Source organism: Nerophis ophidion, linkage group LG03 (assembly GCF_033978795.1).
Source record: "Nerophis ophidion isolate RoL-2023_Sa linkage group LG03, RoL_Noph_v1.0, whole genome shotgun sequence".
In the NCBI taxonomy this organism is placed as follows: Eukaryota; Metazoa; Chordata; class Actinopteri; order Syngnathiformes; family Syngnathidae; genus Nerophis; species Nerophis ophidion.
This window is the reverse complement of record NC_084613.1, coordinates 47,017,762-47,044,145: the sequence shown is the minus strand read 5'-3', so window position 1 is coordinate 47,044,145 and position 26,384 is coordinate 47,017,762. Positions and strand designations below refer to the sequence as shown.

General features: G+C 40.0%; 2 protein-coding genes and 2 long non-coding RNA genes across 5 annotated transcripts in view; 1 reads left to right on the top strand and 3 right to left on the bottom strand.

Annotated features, from left to right (window-relative positions):
- Positions 1-1,139: 1,139 nt before the first annotated feature.
- LOC133549700 (cytochrome P450 1B1-like) lies at positions 1,140-3,275 on the bottom strand. The gene has a single exon (XM_061895400.1). The coding sequence runs from the start codon at positions 3,049-3,051 to the stop codon at positions 1,477-1,479; it is 1,575 nt and encodes a 524-aa protein (XP_061751384.1). The 5' UTR covers positions 3,052-3,275; the 3' UTR covers positions 1,140-1,476.
- Positions 3,276-4,040: 765 nt separating this feature from the next.
- LOC133549699 (cytochrome P450 1B1-like) lies at positions 4,041-6,771 on the bottom strand. Its single transcript, XM_061895399.1, has one exon. It carries the CDS (start codon positions 6,533-6,535, stop codon positions 4,958-4,960), a length of 1,578 nt encoding a protein of 525 aa, XP_061751383.1. The 5' UTR covers positions 6,536-6,771; the 3' UTR covers positions 4,041-4,957.
- A 184-nt stretch (positions 6,772-6,955) lies between these two features.
- Positions 6,956-26,384, top strand: part of LOC133548773 (uncharacterized) — a 68,512-nt gene continuing 49,083 nt past the window's right edge. Inside the window, exon 1 of one of the 2 annotated variants that reach the window (XR_009805950.1) lies at positions 6,956-7,178. This is a non-coding gene — a long non-coding RNA (uncharacterized LOC133548773). The remainder of the gene's footprint in view (positions 7,179-26,384) is intronic. The other variant, XR_009805951.1, reaches the window with a different exon arrangement.
- Positions 22,554-23,904, bottom strand: LOC133548772 (uncharacterized). Its single transcript, XR_009805949.1, has 2 exons — positions 23,624-23,904; positions 22,554-23,050 (listed from the first exon to the last, which is right to left on the bottom strand). It is a non-coding gene; the product is annotated as an uncharacterized LOC133548772 (long non-coding RNA).

The following is a 26,384-nucleotide window of genomic DNA, read 5'->3' as shown; positions in this document are numbered from 1 at the left end:
TGCGAGTCCAATTTTCGACTATTCATCAGACAGCCTCAACAGTCTAGTTGCGACCGATTCAATGTCCTGAGAATATATTACAATGGAATAATGATAACATCCATGGACATGAATGTAGCAACATTAGGTAAACATGCACAATTTAATAAGATGACTGTCAGTTTAGATTACACTCTCCAACAACAACAAATTATGGTTGCAGCACCACAGCTTCAAATGTCAGCTAAGAGTAATCGTACATTTTTATCAAATGATTGTAATCATTAGTTGGGATAACTTCAAGAAGCCAATAAAGGATGGAGTAGCAATTTGTCACACAACTTCAGATGATCTAGTGGATTTGAAACATTTTGGGACTGGACCACTATTGTAATTGTGTTATTTATTTATTCAGCAATCTTTGCAATATTTCAACTAGTTATTGCCAAGGATAAAACATTCACTTATTCATTAAATGAGGTCTGACGTTGGATGTCAATTTGTTTGATTATTTACTAAACCCAAAACAATCATTACTGTTGAAAGTACACAAAGACCTGCGTTAAACATTAATGAGTGGCTGATGTAGTGAGTCACGGCCTGCTTGGTAAGGGTTCAGGGCAAGAGCGACACGGGCCAGTAGCCCATATTAATCTTTTACAGCAGCACTGAGACCAGACTTTGAAGGCTATTAATAGCTCTTTGACCTCACTGGCCTTTTTTTATACTTGCCGCTCCCGCTGACACACCACACGTTCACCTGTAAGTTTGTGTAATTCTTGATTTTACCTGTGAGGTTTTAGTCCCACACCACAGTACATATTTGTGAAGTTTATTATAAAAAAATAGGGTTTATAAATGGCAACTCCAGCTCTCTTAGGTAATGTGGTATTCTTAGTGATATTGAGTGATTACTTTAACTAACATGTCTGAAATAGTTCAGACCATAATCCATCCATTTTCTACCGCTTGTCCCTTACGGGGTCGCGGGGGGCGCTGGCGCCTATCTCAGCTACAATCGGGCGGAAGTCAGGGTACACCCTGGACAAGTCGCCACCTCATCGCAGGTCCATAATATGAATATGAATACACCTTCACAATTCAATGAGATTCCTTCTTTTTGTTTTTTTTTTACAAACATACTCACACCTTTATAGATATTACTTGAACATGTTTATTTATATGATTGTAGAATGTAATGCACCACACACTGCATGCTGTTTTAAAACAAAATTATTTTATATGATTTGCCAGGCGCAGATTACTTCAAAAACTCTGTACGTATCAAGATATATAAAGACCCGCAAGTACATACATGTACATGTACATTCACATAGCTCGTGTATATATTACATAACATAATGTTTATTTGCTCTGATTTTTCAAATGTTGAAGAGCATTCTAATATAAAAGTAAAATAATACATACATGCACACAAATCGGCTTTGGGACAAATAATAAAATAATAGTACAAATAGTACTTATGATAGTTCTGTTTTATTGAACAAAAAGTGTCTCTCTCCTGCGTTTGGCAGTTATGTTAAAATCTATAGGCTTCAGTGTTAAACCGTAAGAACAATTGAGGGAAACGTCTTTATCAGGGCATTTTTCAAAGTGACATTGTTGAAGAAGGATCGCAGAGAACAAGAATATCTCCACCTTGGCAATTTGGTCTCCAATGCATCTTCTCTTCCCCGCAGAGAAGATCATAACATTGTTAGTGAGATCCTTGTCTAGGGAGCCATTTTCATCAATGAAGCGTGAGGGGTCAAAGATGTGCGGGTCCTCCCACTTCAGGGGGTCATGATTGATGGACCATTGATTGATGAAGACCACCGTGTCTTTTGGAATGCGGTGACCCTCAATGGTGACGTCTGAGGTTGTTGAGTGGGGGATTGTAAGCGGCACGAAACTGGTGAAGCGCATTGTTTCATAGATGAAGGCATCCAGGTACGCCAGGGGACCTCTGTCATCCACAGAGGGCAGCCTGTTTGGCCCCACCACCGTGTCAATGAGCTGATGAAGCTCTGTTTGAATTTTAGGGTGTTTCACCAGGAGTAGCAGTATCCATTCTAGAGCAGTGGAAACAGTATCCAGACCTGCACCGATGAGATCGGACACTGTCCCTTCAGTATAGCCTTTAGTGAGACCGTTCTCACTCTCAGTCTTGTCAATAACACTGATGATGGCATCACTCATATCCCGGGTTACCTTTGGATCAAACGTATTTCTGTGCTCTTCCACTTTATTCTGGACAAACCCAAAAAAATCCTTGTTAATATTTTTGAAGTTCTTGAAAACACTGCGGACAGGATTGGGGAAAGACTGAAGCCATGGCATCACATCCACCAAGCTGCCAGCTCCAACAGTCTCTCCAAACTTATGTACCCTCTGCAACAAGGCTCGGAACTCAGCATCATCGTGTCCGTAACGTTTTCCGAAGCACAAGGCACAAATCACATTTGCTGCAGCTACTGTCAGCTCATGAGTGGGGTTGAAATAGTGGGCCTGAGAGCCGAGTTTGAAGAAAATCTCAACAAGTTCCTTAGCTTCGGCCTCAATTTGCTGCTCAAATGCTTTTTTGGTTTTGCTGTTGGCAGATGAGAAAGCTCTGATCGTTGACTGAGCAATTTTTCTGTGCAACTTCCACTCTTTGCTGTAATTAGTAAAAGTCATGCTTTTCCCTCCTGACACGCACTGAAAAGACACAAAGTCCGGTCTGCCGGCAAACTCCTTGCTGTGCTGTATCAGGGCCTGACGTATCGCCCTGTCTCCGTTCAGCACAACAATGTCACTGCAACCTAGCCGTATCTGGTATACGTTACCATATTTCTTGGCTAGTTTGGCGAAGGTGATGTGAGGCATCTGACCCAGCTGCATAGCATTCCCCACAACGGGCCATGCGAAGGGTCCCGGCAGCTTTTTCTTGCGCCGGAGGTTCCTCATCCAAAGACTGGCCTCCAGACACATAAGAAAAATAAAAGATGCAACCAGAGCAGGCTGGAGCTGGCCACTCCATTCTCTGGTAATGCCGCTGCTCTTCACAGCAAACTCAGGTTCAACTTGAGCCATAGTGTTATTTCCTCAATTGGATCAATTCAAAGCTTCAAATAATTCCGAGAAGTTCAACTTGAGGTAATATAGTCCCATCCAAGGCCTTTCTGGTATTTGGTCATTTATCACGACTGATAAAAATAAGGGACTCCAAGCAGAACTCCTAGTTTGGCAGCCCCTCCAAAGCAGGCTAATGACGATATCTCGATTAGGCTGAGCTGGTAGCTGTGGTTTAGCTCGTCTTCAGATGACCACTTTAGAAAAAAGCAGATTCAAACTTCCCTTATATGCGTCTCTACGGTGGGAGGGGTCCGCAACTCAGGTTTTTTTCAATATGGTTTCTCCCCACCCATTTTGACCACAGTTTGCAGACCTTAGTCCTACTTAGGCCTCCTTCCACAAGCATCCCTTGTAGAATACGTAGCAGAGGAGATACTTCATAGGCCATGTTGCCAAGATCTAGATATTTATGGTCTGTGTGCAAGATAAACATGTAAAATAGAAGGTGTTTTTTTAAACAATGTCCTGTAAATGTATATTGACTTATTCAAGGTTTGATAATATGCATCATTAATGATCATGTTTATTACCCTTTATTAATCAATTATGCAGGATATATAAAGGTACAATATATGATAATATATTACTGTATGCTAGAATAAACAACAAACTTTTCCCAAGTGATGCATCTGTTTCAATTCTGTCTGTATAGATTAAACTGATTTGAGAACAGAGGACTCAAGCATGTGTGGATGTGAGCGCTTGTGCAACTTAAAAACTCATTAGCTTGTGGTTTGGTGATATGCAGCCTCAAATCAAGGTTTGTTTCACCCAAAAACAACAAGTAATGACAAACAATGGTGGCTTCATATTGCTGCCACATGTGTGATAGTATGGCCCACATAAAACCTCACTTGATGTGGAAGTCAGAGATGCGTTCCTTTTTGTGGGCCTTAATCTAATCACAAAGAAAAACATAAAATCAAATCCAGACTCAGAAAACAACACATTGTTGACGGTTTTTATTGTTAATACTTTTTTCAGATATAGCTTATTTCATCATATAATGACAACACACGAAGCCCAGCTGAGGAGTCGGTTGCAAAATTAAAAAAAAAAAACATGCACTGAGCGTGCAGGAATAAAGAGGGCGCAGGAACATCCGTGTAGCTTTGAAAACCTTGTAAACAAACATGGTGATCATAATGCCTCTTGGAAGAAAAAAAACATCTGCAATGTGTGTACTGTTGGGAACGAGGTTTGGCGTGCAGCGCTCGGGGAAACACTTGGCGCACAAAAAAAAAAAAAGTCTGCATATTTTTTCTGATGGATGCTCCTTGATGAAAGACTTCCTCTTCACTTTCCAATTTTTTTCCCCTTCCATCCTCACTCTTTATTTCATGCGTTCACATACTTTTTATTACAGTAGATTGTGTAATAGATAACATTTATACTTTACACTTTATTTATACTTGTTATGTATTGTCATGCTCAAAACTTGTAAAAAAAATCAGTGAAAAAGCATGACGTGACAAAGGTTAAATATAGTCAAAGATTGAGAACAAGTGACTAACATTTGCTTACATTATAATGTTAGTTCAAATGGACATTAATGGGATGTGGCTAGGCTCCTGTGCACATCTTACACATACATGCTGATGCAAAACTAGCATTTACATCTTAATAAACATGTAAAAAATGGAGAACTTCTTGCATTAAAACTATTAACCTGAATTCCTACTCACCAAACATTACAGTTTCCACACTGTACTCTCAACAGCAATGCATGTTTAAATATATTAAATAGTAACATTTTACAACAGAACTCTGTGCAGGTTTGCTGATATTCACTGTTAAATGTCACTGGTGGGGTAGTGTGGGGAAGTCTTTGCTGGTTTTAAGTCCCAGTTTTAGTGCATACCGCTCACGCTGGGGAAACCAAGTCAAGTAACTTTCCTCTGAGCTTGGCGCTGACACAGTACCTTAGGGGCTTGAGTGAGAGTCCGTAGGAGCAGTCCTGAGTGACGGGCTGGGAGGGGTCGCTCTCTAAGCTACACTGGTGCAGCAAAACCGCCGTGAATAAAAACACTTCCACTTTGGCGATCTGGTCACCAATACAGCGCCGTTTACCTGTTGAGAAAATCATAACACTGTTGGTGATGTCTTTATCCAGGGCCCCGTTTTCACCCAGGAAGCGCGAGGGCTCAAATATATGCGGATCCTTCCATTTCAGAGGGTCATGGTTGACGGACCACTGGTTGATGAAGACCACTGTGTCTTTGGGGATGTTGAGACCCTCGATGGTGACATCGGAGGTAGTGGAATGGGGGATGGTGAGCGGGACAAAGCTGGTAAAACGCATGGTCTCGTAGATGAACGCATCCAGGTATGCCAAGCGGATGCGATCGTCTGTTGAGGGAAGTCTGTCTGGACCCACCACTTTGTCTATGAGGTCATGTAGCTTAGCTTGCTCCTCTGGATATTTGACCAGGACCAGGATGATCCACTGCATGATGGTGGATATTGTGTCTTGGCCTGCCCCGATTAGATCTGTCACCGTCGCTTCTACAAAGTCTTTTGTCAGTCCGCTTTCTTTTCCATGCTCGATCACATTGATGATGGCGTCACTCATGTCTCGGGTCACATCTGGACTGAAGGACTCTCTGTGCTCTATCACTTTATCTGTCACATATGCAAAAAACTCCTCGTTGAGACTTTTAAAGTTTTCGTAGATGCTGCGGACCGGGTTGGGGAAGGACTGCAGCCAGGGCATGACATCTACCAAGCTGCCTGCGCCGACGGTCTCACCAAATTTGTCCAACCTTGTCAACATTGTCCTGAACTCCAGGTCGTCGTGGCCGTATCGCCTCCCGAAGCAAAGCGCGCAGAGGACGTTAGCGGCGGCTACTGTGAACTCATGAGAAGGGTCAAAATACCGTCCATCCGCGCTGTGATGCAAGAAGGCCCGCACCAGTTCCAAAGCCTCGGCCATAACGTGCTGCTCAAAGGCTTTTCTGGTCTGACTGTTTGCGGAGGAAAAGGCTCTCAGGCTGGACTGGGCAATTTTCCTGTGTGCCCTCCACTGTTTGCTGTAATTGGTAAATGTTAGGCTCCTGCCTCCAGAGATCATCTGGAAGGAAAGAAAGTTTGGCCTGCCTGCAAACTCCTTGCTGTGCTGTATGAGAGCCTGACGTATCGCCCTGTCTCCGTTCAGCACCACAATGTCACTGCAACCTAGCCGTATCTGGTACACGTTACCATATTTCTTGGCTAGTCTGGCGAAGGTGATGTGAGGCATCTGACCCAGCTGCATGGCGTTGCCCACTACAGGCCAGGCGAAAGGTCCCGGCAGCCTTCTTTTGAGCCTCAGGTTCCTGAACCACAGGCAGGCTTCCAAGCAGAAGAAGAAGATAAAAGATGCAACCAGAGCAGGCTGGACCTGTCCGCTCCATTCTCGCATGATGCTGCTGCTCTTCATGCCAAAGTCAGTCTCCACTGCCATCAGGACAAATATTCTTCCAAAAAGAAAAAAAAACAACTTAAAATTATGGGCCCAAAATGTGCTCAAATTTTAGTTTTTAGGGTCAGAGAGTAAAAATAAATCTGTTTTCCCCATATCGGGTAGGATGAAAATGTCAGAAAACTTTACCAAGTCTGGGAATTTATTACAATGAGGACCCAGAGAGAGAGAAAAAAAATCAATAAAAAGAGTTTGGTTGAAGTTTTTTTGCAGATGATTTAAGGTTTGAGTGTCTGCCTTGAGCTTCCACCACCTTTTTATATGTTTTGCTTTTAGTGGGCAGGGCTCAGGATAAATTTCATACTCCTCCCATTGTGGAAGTCCTGCAGACCCCCACTACATTATCTCCCTGCCGCCTAGCGCTCTTGGAGGGGGAGGCGCGCGTCCGCCGGCAGACTCAACGGGAGCGCGCAGGCAGCAGGAACGAGCGCCGCTGGAGAGGAGAGTCAGCAATGTCTGTGTCAGAGACACAGCAACTGGTGACCGATGCAGAAGGAAACGTGTCGAGCCAATTTGTCTTACTAATTGGAGGACTGGCGGCGCTTTCATTTCTCCATGTGCAACTTTTTTTCTACTTTTCTCCTGTGGAAGACTCATTAGGCGCCAGAAAAAATAAGTTAAAACGGTTGGTGTAACTCTTGGTAGAGTTTCCAGTTGTAGTTTATTTGTGCTTTGTAGACGATTGATTTAATGCAATGATAATTTGTTTGGCTCTGAGTGGACTTGAGCGAGTGGATATCCAAAAGTTGCTTGGATTAAATGAATGCAGCTGCCTAATAATGGGCTCTAAAGGGGGGTTAGTATAATTCAACAAGACAATAATCTTTAAAATATTCAGTACTTTCAATAACTGAGCTAAAAGTGCATTTCTATCAACGCACTTTTAATCATCAGTTGTGATGCCAACAAAACCATAATTCCACTTAAGTAAATCATTTGTAAATAATAGAAAACAAATGAAACATGCTGGATATAAGCACAGCAATATGTTTAAAATATCCCGCACAATCATTTAGGGCTGGTACAATAAACAGGCACCATAATTCGGGGCAGACAAGACATAAAATATTAATATCTGACTTTGCGGCAACATCATATTTTATGCTGCACATACATTCTGCAGTTTTGCATGAGAGAGGAGATCACATCATAGCACAGAGAAGTTTAGTTGGCCCACTTTTACCAACTCTTTGGATGTACACATAAATACGACTTCTGTAGAACCTTTGCTTTTAATTAACTGTGTTGTATACATCATGCCTAAATGATGTAAACAAACAGGAAATGTGTCATTCTTTCATGTTAATTGTCCTATAAAAAGGTATTTACAGATATCGAATTCTGCTATTTCCGAGCCCGGAAGGCATTTGTCTTTTGAAATGTGGCGTGGCTAAGACCCAAATCCTCCACAATGATTCCTGAGTTAACCAGAGCCATAGCAATGTCTTTGAATACCCTGCAGTGGGGAATGACTGCTTCGTCTATATTCCTATGAGGGGGGAAACCCGCCCCTCCTCTTCCTCCTCCTCATCCTCTCTCGTTGCCTGAGTCTGCTCCTTGCACACATGTGGCCACTTGCATCCCCATCACGCTAATTAGAGCCAGGTTTGTGGCTGGGGAAGAGGGTGGTAGGGTGTTGGGGAGTCCATGGGAGGGGGAAGTGTCATGTGTGCATTTTGCGTGTGGCTGCTGTGTTTGCCTGTGATTACCTCTTGTAACCTGGCAGTGAGAGGCTGCCCCTGACCTGGCTTTGACTCTAGCTGAGAGCAGTGTGTGTGTGTGTGTGTAAAGGGGGGTTATTATATACACTGCATGTGCTAGTGGGTGGGGGCAGGACCAATGGCATACCGGGCTGCTCTGGCTCTGGAGCTAATCATTGTTTACTAGTCTCATTTCCACTTCTCAGTGAGCTACTGTCACGCACAGCACCGACGGGGAGGAAGCAAGAGGGAAAGAGGGTCGGCTTTTGGATCGCGTTGGGGGGTTTGCAGCAGTGAGAGCAAAACCAGGGGGCCAACAGGCAGTTGGAGAGCTGGCGGGACTAAGGAAAAAGAAGCGTAGACTGAACAGAGGGGCTTTTTTTTAGGTGGGGGCACTGAGAAAAAGCAGCATTCAAAAATCAACAGAGACAGTAAGGGCACCAACAAAAACATCCTGCGGACAAACGCCACCTCAAACAACCAGGAGGTAACCGCTGGGCATTTGTGCTCGAACATGCCTTCTTATGCCAGACCACAATGCTCTGAGGGAACATTAAACCGGACAACATTGTCCTGTCCTGCGATTGTTTGTGTGAAAAAAAACAACATTTCAAGTGTTTCAAAATGGTACAAGTAAGAAGTATTTTGTGACATGCTGCAAATGTCTGATATTTTCGCTCTAAAAATGTCAATGTGTACTTTACGACTGTAGGAATGTTATTTTCCATTTATTTTCCTCGGCTGCAGTGCTTGAAATAAAATTCATAATTTGAAGTAGGAGCACCATGGTTTGTTGCCAACTGGAGTAATTTGACAAAGAACCCGAGATCGTTCGCGTGCAGCCGTACATGCAACCTGATATAAGATTGGCTCAATTAGAACGTCATAGAGGCCTCTGGGCCCTGTGTTCATTTGGAACAAATACAATAAAAAGTGAATCTGGTTATTGTGAAATATTTCTTTCACTTGTGTCACATCATGAGAAAAAAAAATCAACCGTGACTAAGAGAGTGAGCATTTTGGACATTTTTAGGAATTCTTCAAGAGCTGCAGAGTGCTTCCAAAAGTGTATTTGATGATGTTTTGTAGCTAAATATAGCATAGTAAAATATGTACATAGCAGGCTATGATTACATGGCGTAACCCCCACTTATGCCCGAGTCTACATCATGAGAAACACACCACAATGCCACATTTGGGTTTAACACATAAAAAAGACCCTGGAGGAAGTTTTGCACCCAAAAGATAACATTTATATTACCTCAATTTGGCACATTTCATAAACTTCTCCAATAGGAAATGATGTCAATCTAATTAATTGACAGAATAATTAGTTTTACATGCAGAAATTGATGCAAAATCCAAACGCATAATGCACAAAATATATAAATAAACATTTATTGACACTTTTATTGAAAACACTTTTTTGGCAAATACGGTGATGAGCAGCTCAGTACAAGGGCAAAGGAAACGGACACTGCCTTTTTTCTTATTTTGACTTATTTCTGGAATTCAACAGCGCTTTTCACCTTCATTATCAAAGTGCTGGCACTTGCAACGTTCTTTTTAGCGCCAAGACATGCTTTGTACACAGTTAGGCTCACACAGTGTATTGATACATACTTGCTAACCCTCCCGGATTTTCCGGGAGACTCCCGAAATTCAGCGCCTCTCCCGAAACCTTCCGGGACAAATTTTCTCCCGAAAATCTCCCGAAATTCAGGCGGAGCTGGATGCCACGCCCCCTCCAGCTCCATGCGGACCTGAGTGACGTGTCGACAGCCTGTTTTCACGTCTGCTTTCCCACAATATAAACAGCGTGCCTGCCCAATGACGTTATAACTGTAGAATGATCGAGGGCGAATTCTTGGTTTCTTATGTGGGTTTCATGTTAGGCACTTTCATTAATGTCCTTCCAGCGCGGTAACAACACACAACAACAGCAGTCACGTTTTCGTCTACCGTAAAGTAGTTTGTCTGCCATCAACAGCAATGTTGTGACACCCTTAAACAGGAAAATACTGCCATCTACTGTACATGCATGTGTGAGAATAACATCTACGGCTTTTAGAGAGTGCAATGCACAACTGCGCACACATCAAGGAGACGAAGCAGAAGAACGAGGAAGATACAGCCATGGCAACGCCGACGACGAGTAAGATGAAGAAATACGCTTGTAAGTTCCAAGCCGCAGCTGCGATTGGACCTGGATAGCCTCCGGGAAGAAGTAGTGGACTACCAAGTGCTTGGCAGTGAAGATCTTCCTCAGGGAGCAAAGATTGACCGGTTTTGGGCCATGCTAGGGAAAGATGGAAGATTCCAGACTCTAGTGCATTTGATGAAAGCACTTTTGTGCGTGCCACACAGCAAAGCATCATCAGAGAGGGTGTTCAGCATGGTTACAAAAATAGTGACAGAGAATAGAACAAGGATAGACAATTCAACCCTTAACTCAACAATGACTAGATGAGTGTTTTGTGTGTGTAAATTCAAGTATTTCACTTATTATATATATATATATATATATATATATATATATATAGCTAGAATTCACTGCAAGACAAGTATTTCTTATATATATATAGGGACGGCGTGGCGCAGTGGAAGAGTGGCCGTGCGCAACCCGAGGGTCCCTGGTTCAAATCCCACCTAGTACCAACCTCGTCACATCCGTTGTGTCCTGAGCAAGACACTTCACCCTTGCTCCTGATGGGTGCTGGTTGGCGCCTTGCATGGCAGCTCCCTCCATCAGTATGTGTGTGTGAATGGGTAAATGTGGAAGTAATGTCAAAGCGCTTTGAGTACCTTGAAGGTAGAAAAGCGCTATACAAGTACAACCCATTTATTTATTTATATATATATATACATATATATATATATATATATATATATATACATATATATATGAAAAACTTGAATTGGTGAATTCTAGCTGTAAATATACTCCTCCCCTCTTAACCACACCCCCAACCACGCCCCCGCCCCATTCCCCCCACGCCCACGCCCCCCCACCCCACCCCCCTGAAATCAGAGGTCTCAAGGTTGGCAAGTATGTATTGATATTGCAACAAAACTGAGACACCAATATGTGAGATTCTCTTATTCTGCTGAATGATACTCAGGAAAAATGATTAGTTTGTGAGGCGCGACGATTGGCTGTACAATAAACAAGACAGTTTTTGCAAGGTACCGCAGAATATTACTAAATGCACTATTGACACATATTTGATTTTGACAACAATCATTTTGTTTTTACAATTCTGGGGCTCTAAAAAAGCCTGATTTTTACAGGCAAACTATTTCAACTTTTTTCAGCTAAACGTTATTATTATTAGGAAATAAAACAGTCAGTTTTAAAATTGATAACATATAACAAAGACATGAAGAAGAGATAGTAAAGGTGTTGCAGAAACAAATCTCACTGTTTACCCATTCTTAAATGTGTGAAGCAAGTGTAAGAAGAAGTTTTTCACTCTTTAGAGTACAAGGCAAGGACAACATATTTTAATATCAAGTGTATGGTGCAAAGTGGAGTCTTCCTGCTTTGAATGAGCTAATAAATAAATAAATAGCAAATACAATATTTTTCTGTTGACACAATGTTATATAGCAGGGTTTCCTAATGCATGCACCCCCTAAACGGCCGCCAAAAAATATTTGTTTGTCAGCTATTGTCACTTTGGGTCGCAGCGGTACTCAGTTGTAATACACTTTTCCACCACTTGTGACAACAATATCACCATCAAACAAACAGAAAAAGTCTGGAGCAACAGTCATAGAGAAGTTTGTTAAACACAAAAAATATGACTAAAGTGGTGAAGCTGCATTTTCATTTGCACTTTAATTTTTTTGACTGTTAATTAAACAAACTTTGTGTTCAACACATGGTTTGATAACATTTGACAAGGTTTGTCCAGTTAAACTGTAAGTAGGTTAGAGATATCGGTAATTATTAAATACGAATAAAATTAAGAATTAGATGACTAATTCAGTGGTAATGTGAGTTGGCCCCAGGCTTCCTTTATAGTGACAAACATTAGGGCCCAATGTCGAAAAGATTAAGAATCCCTGTTCTATGGTATACATTACTTCATAAAACTACTTTAGTTGTTTGTAATACATTGATTTTATTGCATTGTTTTTCATGCATTTCTTATTAAAATCTTGAAGACTCTTAAAATTAAAATCTTGCAGTTTTGGGGTTGGGGGAGCACAGATTAAATTGATTTCAATTATTAATAATGGGAGAAGTTGATTTAAGATACAAGTGTTTTGAGTTACAAGCTCAGTTATAGAGCCAATTACGCTCCTAAGTTGAGGTACTACTGTACCGTAATGTGCGTACTTCAATCCTGGTAATAGTATGATTCAACTGTGGCTTAGGAACCTTATGAAGAATTAAATAAAGTTGTCTGAAAAGGGTGACAACCTATTTGAACTTGTATTATCAGGTTTACAGTTTTAAACCGACTGAAATATACGTTAATTTTCAAAGAAGCAAATTCATTGGCGGCAGACTTCCCGGGACAGTTCTGTTTTTTTTTTTTAGGTAGATACATGCAATTATTGAATTCCAATTGTATTCAAACGTCCTTCAGAACAAGTCTGTTCATTTGAATCCATTTTGAAAAAGTACATGATATTCATGTTCAGTACATTAATTATGGTTAAATATACCAGTTTCTTCTATTCAGACAAGATTTTGGTATAAAAGATCTATTATACCGAAATCTCGTCTGATTAGAAAAAATGAGAATGTATTTTGCCAAAGCGTAACAAAAATCCACAGAAAAGCAAAGAAAACATTTCAATCAAAGCTCGCTGAACTGAGCACTCTTAAGAGGTGCACTGACCGCATAACTACTTCACTTTAAACTTGTGTAATGAAGATAGGTAGATGGAGATTATTAAAGGTCACATTTTTTTCATCCTTGCATAAACAAAAAAAGAACAATGCTTCATCGTACACTACAGTAATAGACTCCCCAGAAACACAGCACGTTCTGGTTTTATTGTTAAGTAGTTAAATGCAATAATTGAATTCCAATCTTCTCCTGCTGTTTGGACACTTTCCACTGTGTGCAGGCTGCGTGATGGAAGTTCACTGCGTGGCACCCTGCACAGCAGCCATGTATTATGTACAGTGTACAGATATTTCTTTCTAATCCCCTTGAGTTTTTGCGTGCTTGGGGAGCCGAGCGGGGATGAGCTTGCGTGCCACACCGGCCTGGCGTGCACGGACCTCGGCCACTGAACTCCGGCTACCCAGGGGAGCGGGGAGTGGGGCGGTGGGGGCTAGGGCGGAGGAGGGGGTGTGGAGCTGCACAGAGAGATTAAAATGAGACAAGGGAGAGAGTGCAGGGAGAAATGGCTTCCAGATGACCCCGAATTTTGCGGGACACTTGGTTAAGGATCTCACCGTGGAAAAACACAAATGAAATGTCACCATGGCAATAAGCAATGGGGAGCCGAGGGAAAGTCAATAATATAACCAAAAACAGGATTGATCGCTATCACAAAATTACAAATGATGGTAAGTGTTAATGAGGTGTTTGAATTTAAAAAGATGGTGTCATGACAAGTATGTTGAAGACTATTTTCTTCAAATGCAATAGCTTTTGCTTTGAAGGGGAACTGCACTTTTTTCACTCACGATCCCTCTGTGAGACAAGGACACACCTTTTTTCCCCTTTTCTGTGCATTCTAAATAGTGAAAAAATGATTGCACAAGGCGGCTAACAGCACAAAATTCATCCACTATGACTATAAAGCGCTCTAAAACAAACATCCAAAAACTCCCAAAACTTACCCTTACCTGAATAATAACCAAACCATAACAACATTATTTTCTAGTGTAGTATACTATAGCTTTGCTCACACTGTTCCTCAGACCACGAGCTAGTAGCCTGCTACAAGCCAGGAGGTAGCTTGAGCTGCTAAAAATGTTATGACCCGCAATAAGATAGAAAAAAATAAGCTGCCTCTGCTGCTGCTGTATTGCCTTTAAAGGGGAACATTATCACAATTTCAAAAGGGTTAAAAACAATAAAAATCAGTTCCCAGTGGCTTGTTGTATTTTTTGAATTTTTTATTTTTTATTTTACCGGTCCCGGAATATCCCTAAAAAAAGCTTTAAAGTGCTTGATTTTCGCTATTTGCGATGCGACTATCCATTTCCCTATGACGTCATACAGTGCTGCCAATGTAAACAAACAATGGCAGATACCACAGCAAGATATAGCGACATTAGCTCGGATTCAGACTCGGATTTCAGCGGTTTAAGCGATTCAACAGATTCCGCATGTATTGAAACGGATGGTAGGAGTATGAAAGTATTGAAGAAGAAACTGAAACCATTGAGCGAATAGCTATTGACGCTATTCATAGCCATAGCATGGCCGAATAGCTGCGTTAGCATCGCCGATAAAATGTGCGGACCAAACAATCAGGACTTTCGCATCTCTTGACACTGGAGCAACTTAAATCCGTCGATTGGTAAGTGTTTTTTTTGCATTAAATGTGGGTGGAAGGAAACGTAATATAGTTGCAAACGCATCTGCAGGTTATCCATACATCTCTGTGCCATGTCTGCTTTAGCACCGCCGGTAAATAGCATGTTAGCATCGATTAGCTGGCAGTCACGGCGCGACCAAATATGTCTGATTAGCACATAAGTCAACATCAACAAAACTCACCTTTGTGATTTCGTTGACTTTATCGTTGCAAATGCATCTGCAGGTTATCCATACATCTCTGTGCCATGTCTGTCATCGCTGGTAAAATGTGGAAACACTTTGGCACATTCAATGGGGGTCTGGCGGCAGACACTTTCGCATCTTCGGGCCAGTGGTGCAACTTGAATCCCTCCCTGTTAATGTTGTTACACCTTCCGACAACACACCGACGAGGCATGATGTCTCCCAGGTTCCAAAAAATAGTCGAAAAAACGGAAAATAACAGAGCTGAGACAAGGTGTTTGTTGAAAATTAAAATGACGGCTGTATTACCTCGGAGACGTCACGTTCTGACGTCATCGCCACATGAGCGATAAACAGAAAGGCGTTTAATTCGCCAAAATTCACCCATTTAGAGTTCGGAAATCGGTAAAAAAAATATATGATCTTTTTTCTGCACCATCAAGGTATATATTAACGCTTACATTGGTCTGGTGATAATGTTCCCCTTTAAGTTAGTTAGAGTTGATGCTTTTTTATCCATCAGGTACAGCAGAAGGTTGTGGCACCAACCCAAGATGGTCGACTTTGAAAATCCACAAACTTGATACTATATGGCTCTCAACAAATGGAACGCAATGTAAAACCAGCACAGCAACCTCGCAAGTTAACATGTTTTATCTGAAGAGTGGGTATTAGAGAGAATGTACCAGCTCAAGGAGAGCACAAGTGCTGAAAGATACAACGATTCCATCAGTTGGCATCCTAGTGCGAAAAGACATTGAAAGTCACTGTTTTATGTTCTTATTTGAAACGTTTAGTGCATGGCAATATTAGCGTTTGTTGCTGTGTGTTCTAGGAAATTAATGCTGCTAAGGAAGATGTTTCAGTAATGCTTGTAATGACTGAAATAAGGTAAATATTACAAAGGATCATGAATGTGCCTGCTACTATATTACATGTATACTTACAGCATGCATATAAATCAGTGTTGGAGGTTTTTAGGTAGTTTTTAGAGGGCTTTATAGGCGGAATAGATCATATCCCCATTATTTGCCTTGTTAGCTGCCTCTTACTAGCAGTTTTTCCACTATTTAGAATACACAGTAAAGGGAAACCATGTTATCTTGTCTTTGTAGATGACAGTTCTGTTGCTTGGCTTAAAATTCTTACCAGTTTTCTTCAGGGATTTTTGAGGAAGCAATAAGGAACACTGTGTGTGTTTGGTCTTTTTTTTCTCTTTCTTTTTGCAGGTTAAATTGTTTTGTTTTAAAAGTGTTTTGTGTCTCTTTGCTGCGCCCCACCGATTCTGTGTCAGCCAATCAGCTCCCTGCCTGGGGTTGTGTCCTATACACTTGTCTTTTCTATAAGTAGCGTGAGTATGTTTAACACTTTTCTTCTAATTGTGCTAGAGCTGTTTTTACAGTGTGTGTCAAAAATACTTGTTTTAAACATTCCTGAGTAAATGATGAAATCATAAATATTAAAATTAGAATAACACTAATCCCAGCAGGATACTGATAGTTCGATGAGGTCATATTCAGGCATGTTTCCAAAGGACATTTTGGGTCATTTCTTTTATGTGACCATATTTGAATGTTTTACACACATTTCACTTGCTCTGAATGGGCTGAATTAATCAACACAGTTTGAACCAGACAGTGTTTTCATGCAACATGCAAACTGTGACAATGCACCTAATGAGTTGACTAGACTGTTTTTTAAACCGTGCACGCTAATGTTGTTTTGCTCCTATTTGTTTGTGTTGCTGCGGTTTGTTGTGATGAACTAGATCATCGTCTTTGTTATGAAACAGGACATTGCTGGGGTTTTTTGGATTCGCTTTTTCTTTACTGATTGGCATATTTGATGAGTTCCTTTGTCTCTGTCTGTGCAAGGCCCTGCAGGTGGGGAGGCTGAGGCCAGCGGCTCAGTCTCAGGCTCACTGAGTGTTCCGTGCAGTATGGATACTAGCAGCAGGTTGCTCTCCTCATTGTGTAATTGGGCGGATGAAGTTCCGTGATTCCCTCTCTTTAGCACCTCCATGTGTTCTGCATGAGCAGCTCGGTGCATTTTAGTATCCTGAAAACGAAGCCGGGTCAGTGTGCGGTCACGTTACCCCCCCCCCCCCCCCCCCCCCCCCACACACACACACGTCAACCCTCACCCCCACTGCTCCAATTCTGCAGATGAGTGGATGGTATTGGAACAAGAGTGGGGCAGTTCACTGAATGGAACGTTCATTCATGCCCCTTAGTGCTTCAGAGCAATGATGCCGTCTGCAACTTTTGCCGTACCACTCAATGTTTTTGCCGGTATTGGTGAAAAAAACATTTTGCAACATTACTTATTGCTAATTCATCTTTAAAATGGCTTGTAGAAGGATACGTTTTGTCAACCATTGCCTGCCAGATTGTGTTGTGTTCATGCTTCTATCAATCCATGCTTCTATCAATCAATCATCCATCCATCCATTTTCTACCGTTTATTCCCTTTTGGGGTCGCGGGGGGCGCTGGCGCCTATCTCAGCTACAATCGGGCGGAAGGCGGGGTACACCCTGGACAATCAATCAATCAATGTTTATTTATATAACCCTAAATCACAAGTGTCTCAAAGGGCTGCACAAACCACAACGACATCCTTGGTACAGAGCCCACATAAGGGCAAGGAAAAACTCAGACCCAGTGGGATGTCGGTGATAGTGACAATGATGACTATGAGAAACCTTGGAGAGGACCGCATAAGTGGGCAACCCCCCCCCCCCAGTACACTAATGCAGTGGTTCTCAACCTTTTTTCAGTGATGTACTCCTTTGTTCATTCAAGTACCCCCTAATCAGAGCAAAGCATTTTTGGTTGAAAAAAAGAGATAAAGAAGTAAAATACAGCACTATGTCATTAGTTTCCGATTTATTACATTGTACAGTGCAAAATATTGCTCATTTGTAGTGGTCTTTCTTGAACTATTTGGAAAAAATATATAAAAATAACTCAAAATTTGTTGAAAAATACACAAGTGATTCAATTATAAATAAAGATTTCTACACATAGAAGTAATCATGAACTTAAAATGCCCACTTTGGGGATTGTATTAGATATCCACCTGGATTCATGAACTTAATTCTAAACATTCTTCAAAAAGGAAATCTTTAACATCAATATTTATGGACCATGTCCACAAAAAATCTAGCTGTCAACACTGAATATTGCATTGTTGCATTTCTTTTCACAGTTTATGAACTTACTTTCACATTTTGTTGAAGTATTATTCAATAAATATATTTATAAAGGATTTTTGAATTGTTACTATTTTTGGAATATTTTAAAAAATGTCACGTACCCCTTGGCATACCTTCAAGTACCCCCAGGGGTACGCGTACTCCCATTTGAGAACCACTGCACTAATGTACTATGTACACTTTGTCCACTAATCAGAGTGTAATACAGTATTGTAGTAGATCCTCACATATTCTTATATCAACATTCGAGACGTTGCACATTTTGCAAATTTTTTGTGTTATGATTTTAAATGTGTATTCATTCATACATTTGTGATAATAAAATAAATTGTTTTCTTGGACTGTATGATGTCTCCAGTGCAAGATAGTGACTACTACGCTCAACTTTCTTAAAATCTGACCTCAATATTTGCAAGTTGAACACAAATTAATACACAATACACAAGTTAATATATTATCGTGAGTCATTACTGGAATTGCAAAAGAGAAGCAAGGTGGATGAGGTAAACATGGCTTGAAGAAACACCTTCTCAGACAGATATACTGTGGATAGCATTGTCTCAGCCCAGCCTGACAACCACGCTAAAGTCTCGACCAGTGGTTCTAAAACTTTGTTCACCAAGTACCACCTCATAGATTACTTGGCTCTCCAAGTATCACTATAATGACCAACATTAAAATACAATACCATAATAGGCCTATATAGACATTTGAAACAAGGCAGAGGTTATACTATATACATCGTATATTTAATATTTTTGGCCACTGTTGCTTTACACACAGTTTAAACCAGGAATGTCAAACAAATTTTAGCTCAGGGGCCACATGGAGGAACATCTGTACACATGCGGGCTGGACTATTAAAATCATGGCATTAAAACAAAAAAAATAAAGACAACTTCAGATAATTTTTGGTTTGTGTTATTTTAGACAAAAAAAGAACAAACACATTCTGAAAATAGTACAATAAAAATATAGTAAAAAAACACCGGCAACGGTAAAGTTTAGATCCAAGAAGGAAAAAAGAAAGTGAATGAATGTTTATAACTGAAAAGATTTACATATGCATAAAAAATTTTTTTCTTTTGTATTATTTTTTTTTAACTTTTATGACAACCTTTTTCCAAAACACTAAAAATATAGAATGAGAGATATAACAGGATAATGTATACATTTATAAATTTTTTTCAAAACGGTTACAAAAAAGTGGGAACCCAAAAAATGTACTGTGGGACCCCATTTTTACGACTTGATAGGGTCCCATTTTGAGAATTCCTTGCGCCAACACTGATGGAGTATTGGTGCATGCAAAACAGCAGCAAGTGGCTGCGGCTTGCGGGCCGGTTCTAATACTAATCAATTATCATCCCAGGGGGCCATAGATAATTAATTCCTTGGGGGCTTTGACGTAACAGCCCTGGTTTAAACATTTACGCTGTGTTTGAATATCTATTTAAGTGATTCTTTGGCGTACCACTAGATTGAGTCTGTGTACCACCAGTGGTGCACGTGCGACAGTTTCAGAATCACCGGTCTGATTCATCTTTCATTATCATTTATTAGTGGTGAGTACAGTACCTATACATTTCATGATTTGACATGCATTTAATACCTGTGTGAAGAATATTTAGGTCTTAAACCTGGGTTGTGTTCCTATGCATTGAGCTTGTTAGCTTCCTCAGTCACTGGCGAATAATGCAAAAGAAGAAACACAGGCAGGGGTTTGAATCCAAATCTAATATAATGAGGACTAATTCTAAGTGTTTGCAGGCATACTGTAGCTTGCACCTTCCTTTCTTAGAAGAACCCTCAGTAGGCAGGAATACTAAATCATCTGTTTGTTGTGTTTGGCCAAGCGCCAAGACAAAGGAGGAAAAAGAAAAGGGGTGTGCGGCTGCTTAATGAGAATGGGATTAATGATGGTGAGAATAAGTCATCCTTACAGCAGACAAGCACTTAGCATGCACAGTTGTGAGTGCTGAATGTGCACAATGTGCAGGCACTGTTTCATGAATACCGTATGCATGTTAAGACTCTTTTGAGTTACTGCCATGTTCCAAATAGATGATTTAATGATTCGAAATGTTCAAAATGCAAACAATTCCACTGTAACCATCTGCTAGTATTTGCTCATTTTCAACTGGTATAAATTCAGTAAAGAAAACTTTTCATAAAGATGTTGGCCTTTAATCAACTCAGTTAATAGTTGAAGTTCAGTCTAGTACTTATATTTCTACTGTTAGATAAGTCTGAAACAGGCTGCTGCGGTCTTTACGGATAGAGCTGAAGACAGAAGAGTATCGCAGCAGGCTGATGAGTAAAAACAGTGTGATGCTTGGTGATGATATATGAGGGGCCGTTAGGGACATTATTCAGAATTACCTCTTACATACACTACAGAAATGCTCTCACATAAACAACTGAAATGTTTTTCTCTCACACACACCACTGAAACACTCTTATACACACTACTGAAACACTCTTATACACACTACTGAAATGCTTTCACATAAACAACTGAAATGTTTTTCTCTCACACACAATACAGAAAAACTCTTATACACACTACTGAAATGCTCTTACATACACTACTGAAATGCTCTCACATACACTACTGAAATGCTCTCACATACACTACTGAAATGCTCTCACATACACTACTGAAATACTCTCACATACACTACTGAAATGCTATCACACAAACAAGTAAAATGCTCTTACATAAACAAGTAAAATGCTCTCACATAAACAAGTAAAATGCTTTCACATAAACAAGTAAAATGCTCTCACATAAACAAGTAAAATGCTCTCACATAAACAACTAAAATGCTCTCACATAAACAAGTGAAATGCTCTCACACAAACAAGTAAAATGCTCTCACATAAACAACTAAAATGCTCTCAGATAAACAAGTAAAATGCTCTCACATAAACAACAAAACGCTCTCACATAAACAACTAAAATGCTCTCACATAAACAACTAAAATGTTTTACTCTCACGCACACACACACCACTTGCGTGTGAGAGACAACAATTTTAGTAGTATGTGTGCAAAGATTTCAGTAATATGTATAAGAGCATCTTACTAGTGTGTGTGAAAGCATCTTACCAGTGTATGTGAGAGGATTTCACTTGAGTGTATGAGCGACACTGCATTCCGGTTCCGGTCACCTATAATGCCCGCCCCTTTTCAGTTTTTTTTTTTTTTTTTTAAAGCCGAGTTGTTTGTGAAAAAAATGTCTGCCGAACTACCAACAAGTAGCTTCACAGCTGAGGCATCACCCGCAGCATTATCGAGTGCATCTCCTACCACATGGACATCGGGTCAAGAGGAGGAAAAGGTAATTAGACATTATTTATTTCTAAATGATTGTTGAATCCCACGGAATGTAAGGCAACATAGCATTGTAGCCATTAAGCAGTTAACCTTGTGTGCCTCCACTACAAACAAGTTAGCAACTAATGTTTCTGCGGCTCCTAAGAGTCTCACATCTATTGCAAACTTGCAGTTTGTCTCGGAGGAAACAAAAAAAGTACACTGTCAAATCAGCTAATAATGTTTGCAGAGTTGTTGCTATGGTAACATGTCGAAATGTGAGTCACGTCGTGGTATATCAGTAGCTGATCGAATAGTAATAATAATAGATTACATTTATTTAGAGCTTTTCTTTGGACTAGATAAGGGGTCCCTAAACTACGGCCCGCGGGCCGGTTACGGCCCGCCAACGTCCAACATCCGGCCCGCTGAAATTATTAATTTTTTAGATAATTATTTTAAATCTGTCTTTTCTAATCCATTTTTTATGTCCCCTAGCCGATCGAGCAAATCATATTGTCTAAAAATGCATTTCCCCGTATGACTTATATTTTCTTAGCTGTTTTCATGTGATTTGATTGTTATTCTTATTTCAGAGTCACCACGCATGACCATTTCAACAAGGACGGAATACACAACCTCTGGATTCATGGAACTTCTTTGCACACAAATATATTGTTGGGAATATTCAATACATTTTACATAAATACATTTGACATCTTTTTTTTTTGCTCAAAAAATTTTCCTTGTGACTTATTATTCATATACTTTTCAATGTTTCTTGTAGGCAGACAGTAGACATCGTTCGTCTAAAATTATAGTTTAAGTTAATGTGTTAATATTTACAGCTAGCCCCTAACTTAATAATCATAAGACAAAAAATTGAGAGATTTTGACAGTGTGTGTGGCTGGCTGGATGACATCACTAGTCAGAACATGTATTTTAAAATAACTTAAAAACCTCAATGGTAGAAACAAGTATTTACAGCACAAACATATTGCAGAGTTATTTTGATATTTGCAAGGGAATAAGCGGTAGGAAATGGATGGATGGAAGTGGGCAACTTCATACAGGTCTGTGTAACAGGTTGTTTTTTATTAATTTTTTACAAAATGTTTAAACAAAACCTTAATTCGCAGAATACACTGCACAAGTGAAAAAAACATTTTAACAAACCATATAATTCCCATGTTGTTCACTGAATAAAGTGCAGAATTTAAGTGAAAATGTCTATTCCACAATTCCCATCATTTTCAAGTGGGTTCACTTGTTGAAAAATGTTCATTATCGTCTCACTAATGTTTAAATCTATGTTTGGAATTACAATATTATTTGTCTGGAGTTCAGGTAGTGGACCTTCTTCATCAATGTCAAAGTAGTTGTCAGCATCAAAATGCTTCTTATAGCTGGATGGATTCGTGCATTAATAATGACACCTGAATGCCACATCTGAAATGGTGTCTGCCTCCTTCCGTTGAGATGCAGAGAAGTTGTTTGGAAGCCAACTTCCATGAACCCAGAGGTTGTGTATTCCGTCCTTGTTGAAATGGTCATGCGTGGTGACTCTGAAATAAGAATGTAACAATCAGATCACATGAAAAAAGCTAAGAAAATATAAGTCATACGGGAAAATGCCTTTTTAGGCAATATAATTTGCTCGATCGGCTAGGGGACATCAAAAAATGGATTAGAAAAGACAGATTTAAAATAATAATACAAAAAATAATAATTTCAGCGGGCCGGATTTTGGACATTGGCGGGCCGTAACCGGCCCGCGGGCCGTAGTTTAGGGACCCCTTATCGAGTCCACAGAAAAGCACTAAATAAATGTGATCTATTATTATTACTATTCGATCAGCTACTGATATACCACAACGTGACTCACATTTCGACATATTACCATAGCAACAACTCTGCAAACATTATTAGCTGATTTGACAGTGTACTTTTTTTGTTTCCTCCGAGACAAACTGCAAGTTTGCAATAGATGTGAGACTCTTAGGAGCCGCAGAAACATTAGTTGCTAACTTGTTTGTAGTGGAGGCACACAAGGCTAACTGCTTAATGGCTACAATGCTATGTTGCCTTACATTCCGTGGGATTCAACAATCATTTAGAAATAAATAATGTCTAATTACCTTTTCCTCCTCTTGACCCGATGTCCGTGTGGTAGAAGAGGCGCTCGATAATGCTGCGGGTGGTGCCTCTGTGAAGCTACTTGTTGGTAGTTCGGCAGACATTTTTTTCACAAACAACTCCGCTTAAAAAAAAAAAAAAAAAAAAAATTGAAAATGGGCGGGCATTATAGGTGACCGGAACCGGAATGCAGTGTCGCTCATACACTCTAGTGAAATCCTCTCACATACACAGGTAAGATGCTTTCACACACACTAGTAAGATGCTCTTATACATATAACTGAAATCCTTGCACACATACTACTAAAATTGTTGTCTCTCACACGCAAGTGGTGTGTGTGTGTGCGAGAGTAAAACATTTTAGTTGTTTATGTGAGAGCATTGTACCTGTTTATGTGAGAGCATTTTACTTGTTTATGTGAGAGCAGTTTAGTTGTTTATGTGAGAGCATTTTACTTGTTTATGTGAGAGCATTTTAGTTGTTTATGTGAGAGCATTTTACTTGTTTATGTGAGAGCATTTTAGTTGTTTATTTGAGAGCATTTTAGTTGATTATGTAAGAGCATTTCAGTAGTGTATGTGAGAGCATTTCAGTAGCGAATGTAAGAGCATTTCAGTAGTGTGTATAAGAGTGTTTCAGTGGTGTGTGTGAGAGAAAAACATTTCAGTTGTTTATGTAGGAGCATTTCAGTAGTGTGTATAAGAGTGTTTCAGTATTTTGTGTGTGAGAGAAAAACATTTCAGTTGTTTATGTAAGAGCATTTCAGTAGTGTGTATAAGAGTGTTTCAGTGGTGTGTGTGAGAGAAAAACATTTCAGTTGTTTATGTGAGAGCATTTCAGTTGTGTATGTAAGAGGTCATTCTGAATAATGTCCCTAACGGCCCCTCATAATGATACATCTCCAACTGCCTCTTTTCCTCTGGTCACTTCACCAGTGAAAGGTGTCATGTTTGCTTCTAGTTGACTGATGAGGGGCCTTAAGAGCGTTTGAAGCTTTCAGGCCTCGTTACCAGTTTCAGGCTGCAAAGACACAGCACAGCATAAATCCCATGATGATGTTATTACTTGCACCAGGAGGTTACGCAATTGCTGGGGTTTGTTTGTTTGTTAGTCTGTTAGTTAGCAACATAAATCAAAATATTATTAGCGGATGTTGATGAAAGATTTAGGAAATGTCCGAAATGGGATGAGGAACAACTGGTTTCATTTTAGGGCTGATCTGGATAATGTTTTCTTTGTTTCTTAATGTAAAGTTACAAAGTTAAATTTCTGCGTGTGTCCATGTGCATGTATGTGTATATATGTGTGCATGCTCGTGATCCTGCCTCCACCCACAGAGACAAAGAGAATTGATAACTGACAAGTGGGTTCACTCAATTTCTTTCATTCTGCTTTAAAAAGCTCTGAAAGTCACCATTTCAATTTAATACTTTTTGGGTTTTTTTTTTAGTATTGGTAGTGTTCAGATCGCTCTTTTTAGCACTCCCAGGTACTTTTGTTCTGATGGCTTGTCTGAATAAGGCGAGGGGACTGGAATTGAAGATTAACAATTTGTACTTACTCCATTTGTAGAATAAACAGAAGCAATGCAAAAGCTGGAGAAAAGACTGTGCCCTACTAAGTCAGGTGCATTTTCTCTAAATTGTTCCACTGCTCCTTGCTGCCCCTCCTTGGCTAAGTTGTTTGGGTTTTGTCCAATGTAACCAAATGTTAACCTAAGCGTGTCTTTTGGATAGACACGCATTTGTCCACTCAGACTTTGTCTTGTTCCTGGAACCTCTTCTCACCATTGAAACCAAATGAGATAACATATTTGCAAAGATAAAAACAATGTGTGTACTTTTTGTGTTTTGTCCTTGAACAGAGGAAGTGAACAGAGAAAGACTCCCTTAAAATTCTACTCTGCTCTAAGGTCGAAAATATTCCCCTAGCAAGAGCTACGGCCTGCCAAATGTCTGCATTTTCTGACTTATTTTCTAGTTATTGTATGCTTTTGCCTACATACTGTATGTACAGTATTAAAAAAAAATACCCTATAACAAGCATTTTACACCCAAATTGTGGCCATATCATACCATGTTTTAACATGTTTATATGCACCATCACTTCATGATCCAACACTGCATCGCCACACTGTAACAACTGACATCTGCACTTTAAAAAAAATGCTTATTCTTGACTTTTAAGCAATCTTTTCATAACAGTTTTCCCAATAAAAGTAAATAGTCTAACATAGAAAAAAAATGTATCCTGTGCTTTGATTTAAAATAGTACCAGTAATCTTACTTCGATTGGTTTTTGCATGCCATTATTGTCTTGCCTCAGCCTGTTGTTTATTCAGGTTATCATCTACACAAAGATATGGCGGATTTGCAAGTGTTTGCCTGTTTGTTTGCTTGTTTGTGTGTTTGTTTTGATTCTGATGAAACCTTCAGGGAATGTCCGAAAAAGGGATAAGGAACAAGTGATTAGGCCTTTGTTAAAGTTGGGGTTGGTTAGATAATTTTGAGGCTGAACTTCTCTGTGTGTATGTATGCTTTCTCTATGTGTATGCTATCAACCCCACCTCCACCCACAGAGACAAAGAGAGTGATTGACTAACAAGACGATTCACTCTTTTTATTTCATTCCACTATAGAACTAACACGGCCAGCTGCTGGGACAGATACAACGAGTGAATTATTTTGCAGTCTGGAAGTAACTAACGAGCAAAACTGCTGGGGGCTTCTTTGTTTGTTTACCTGCATGTTAGTTATCAACAT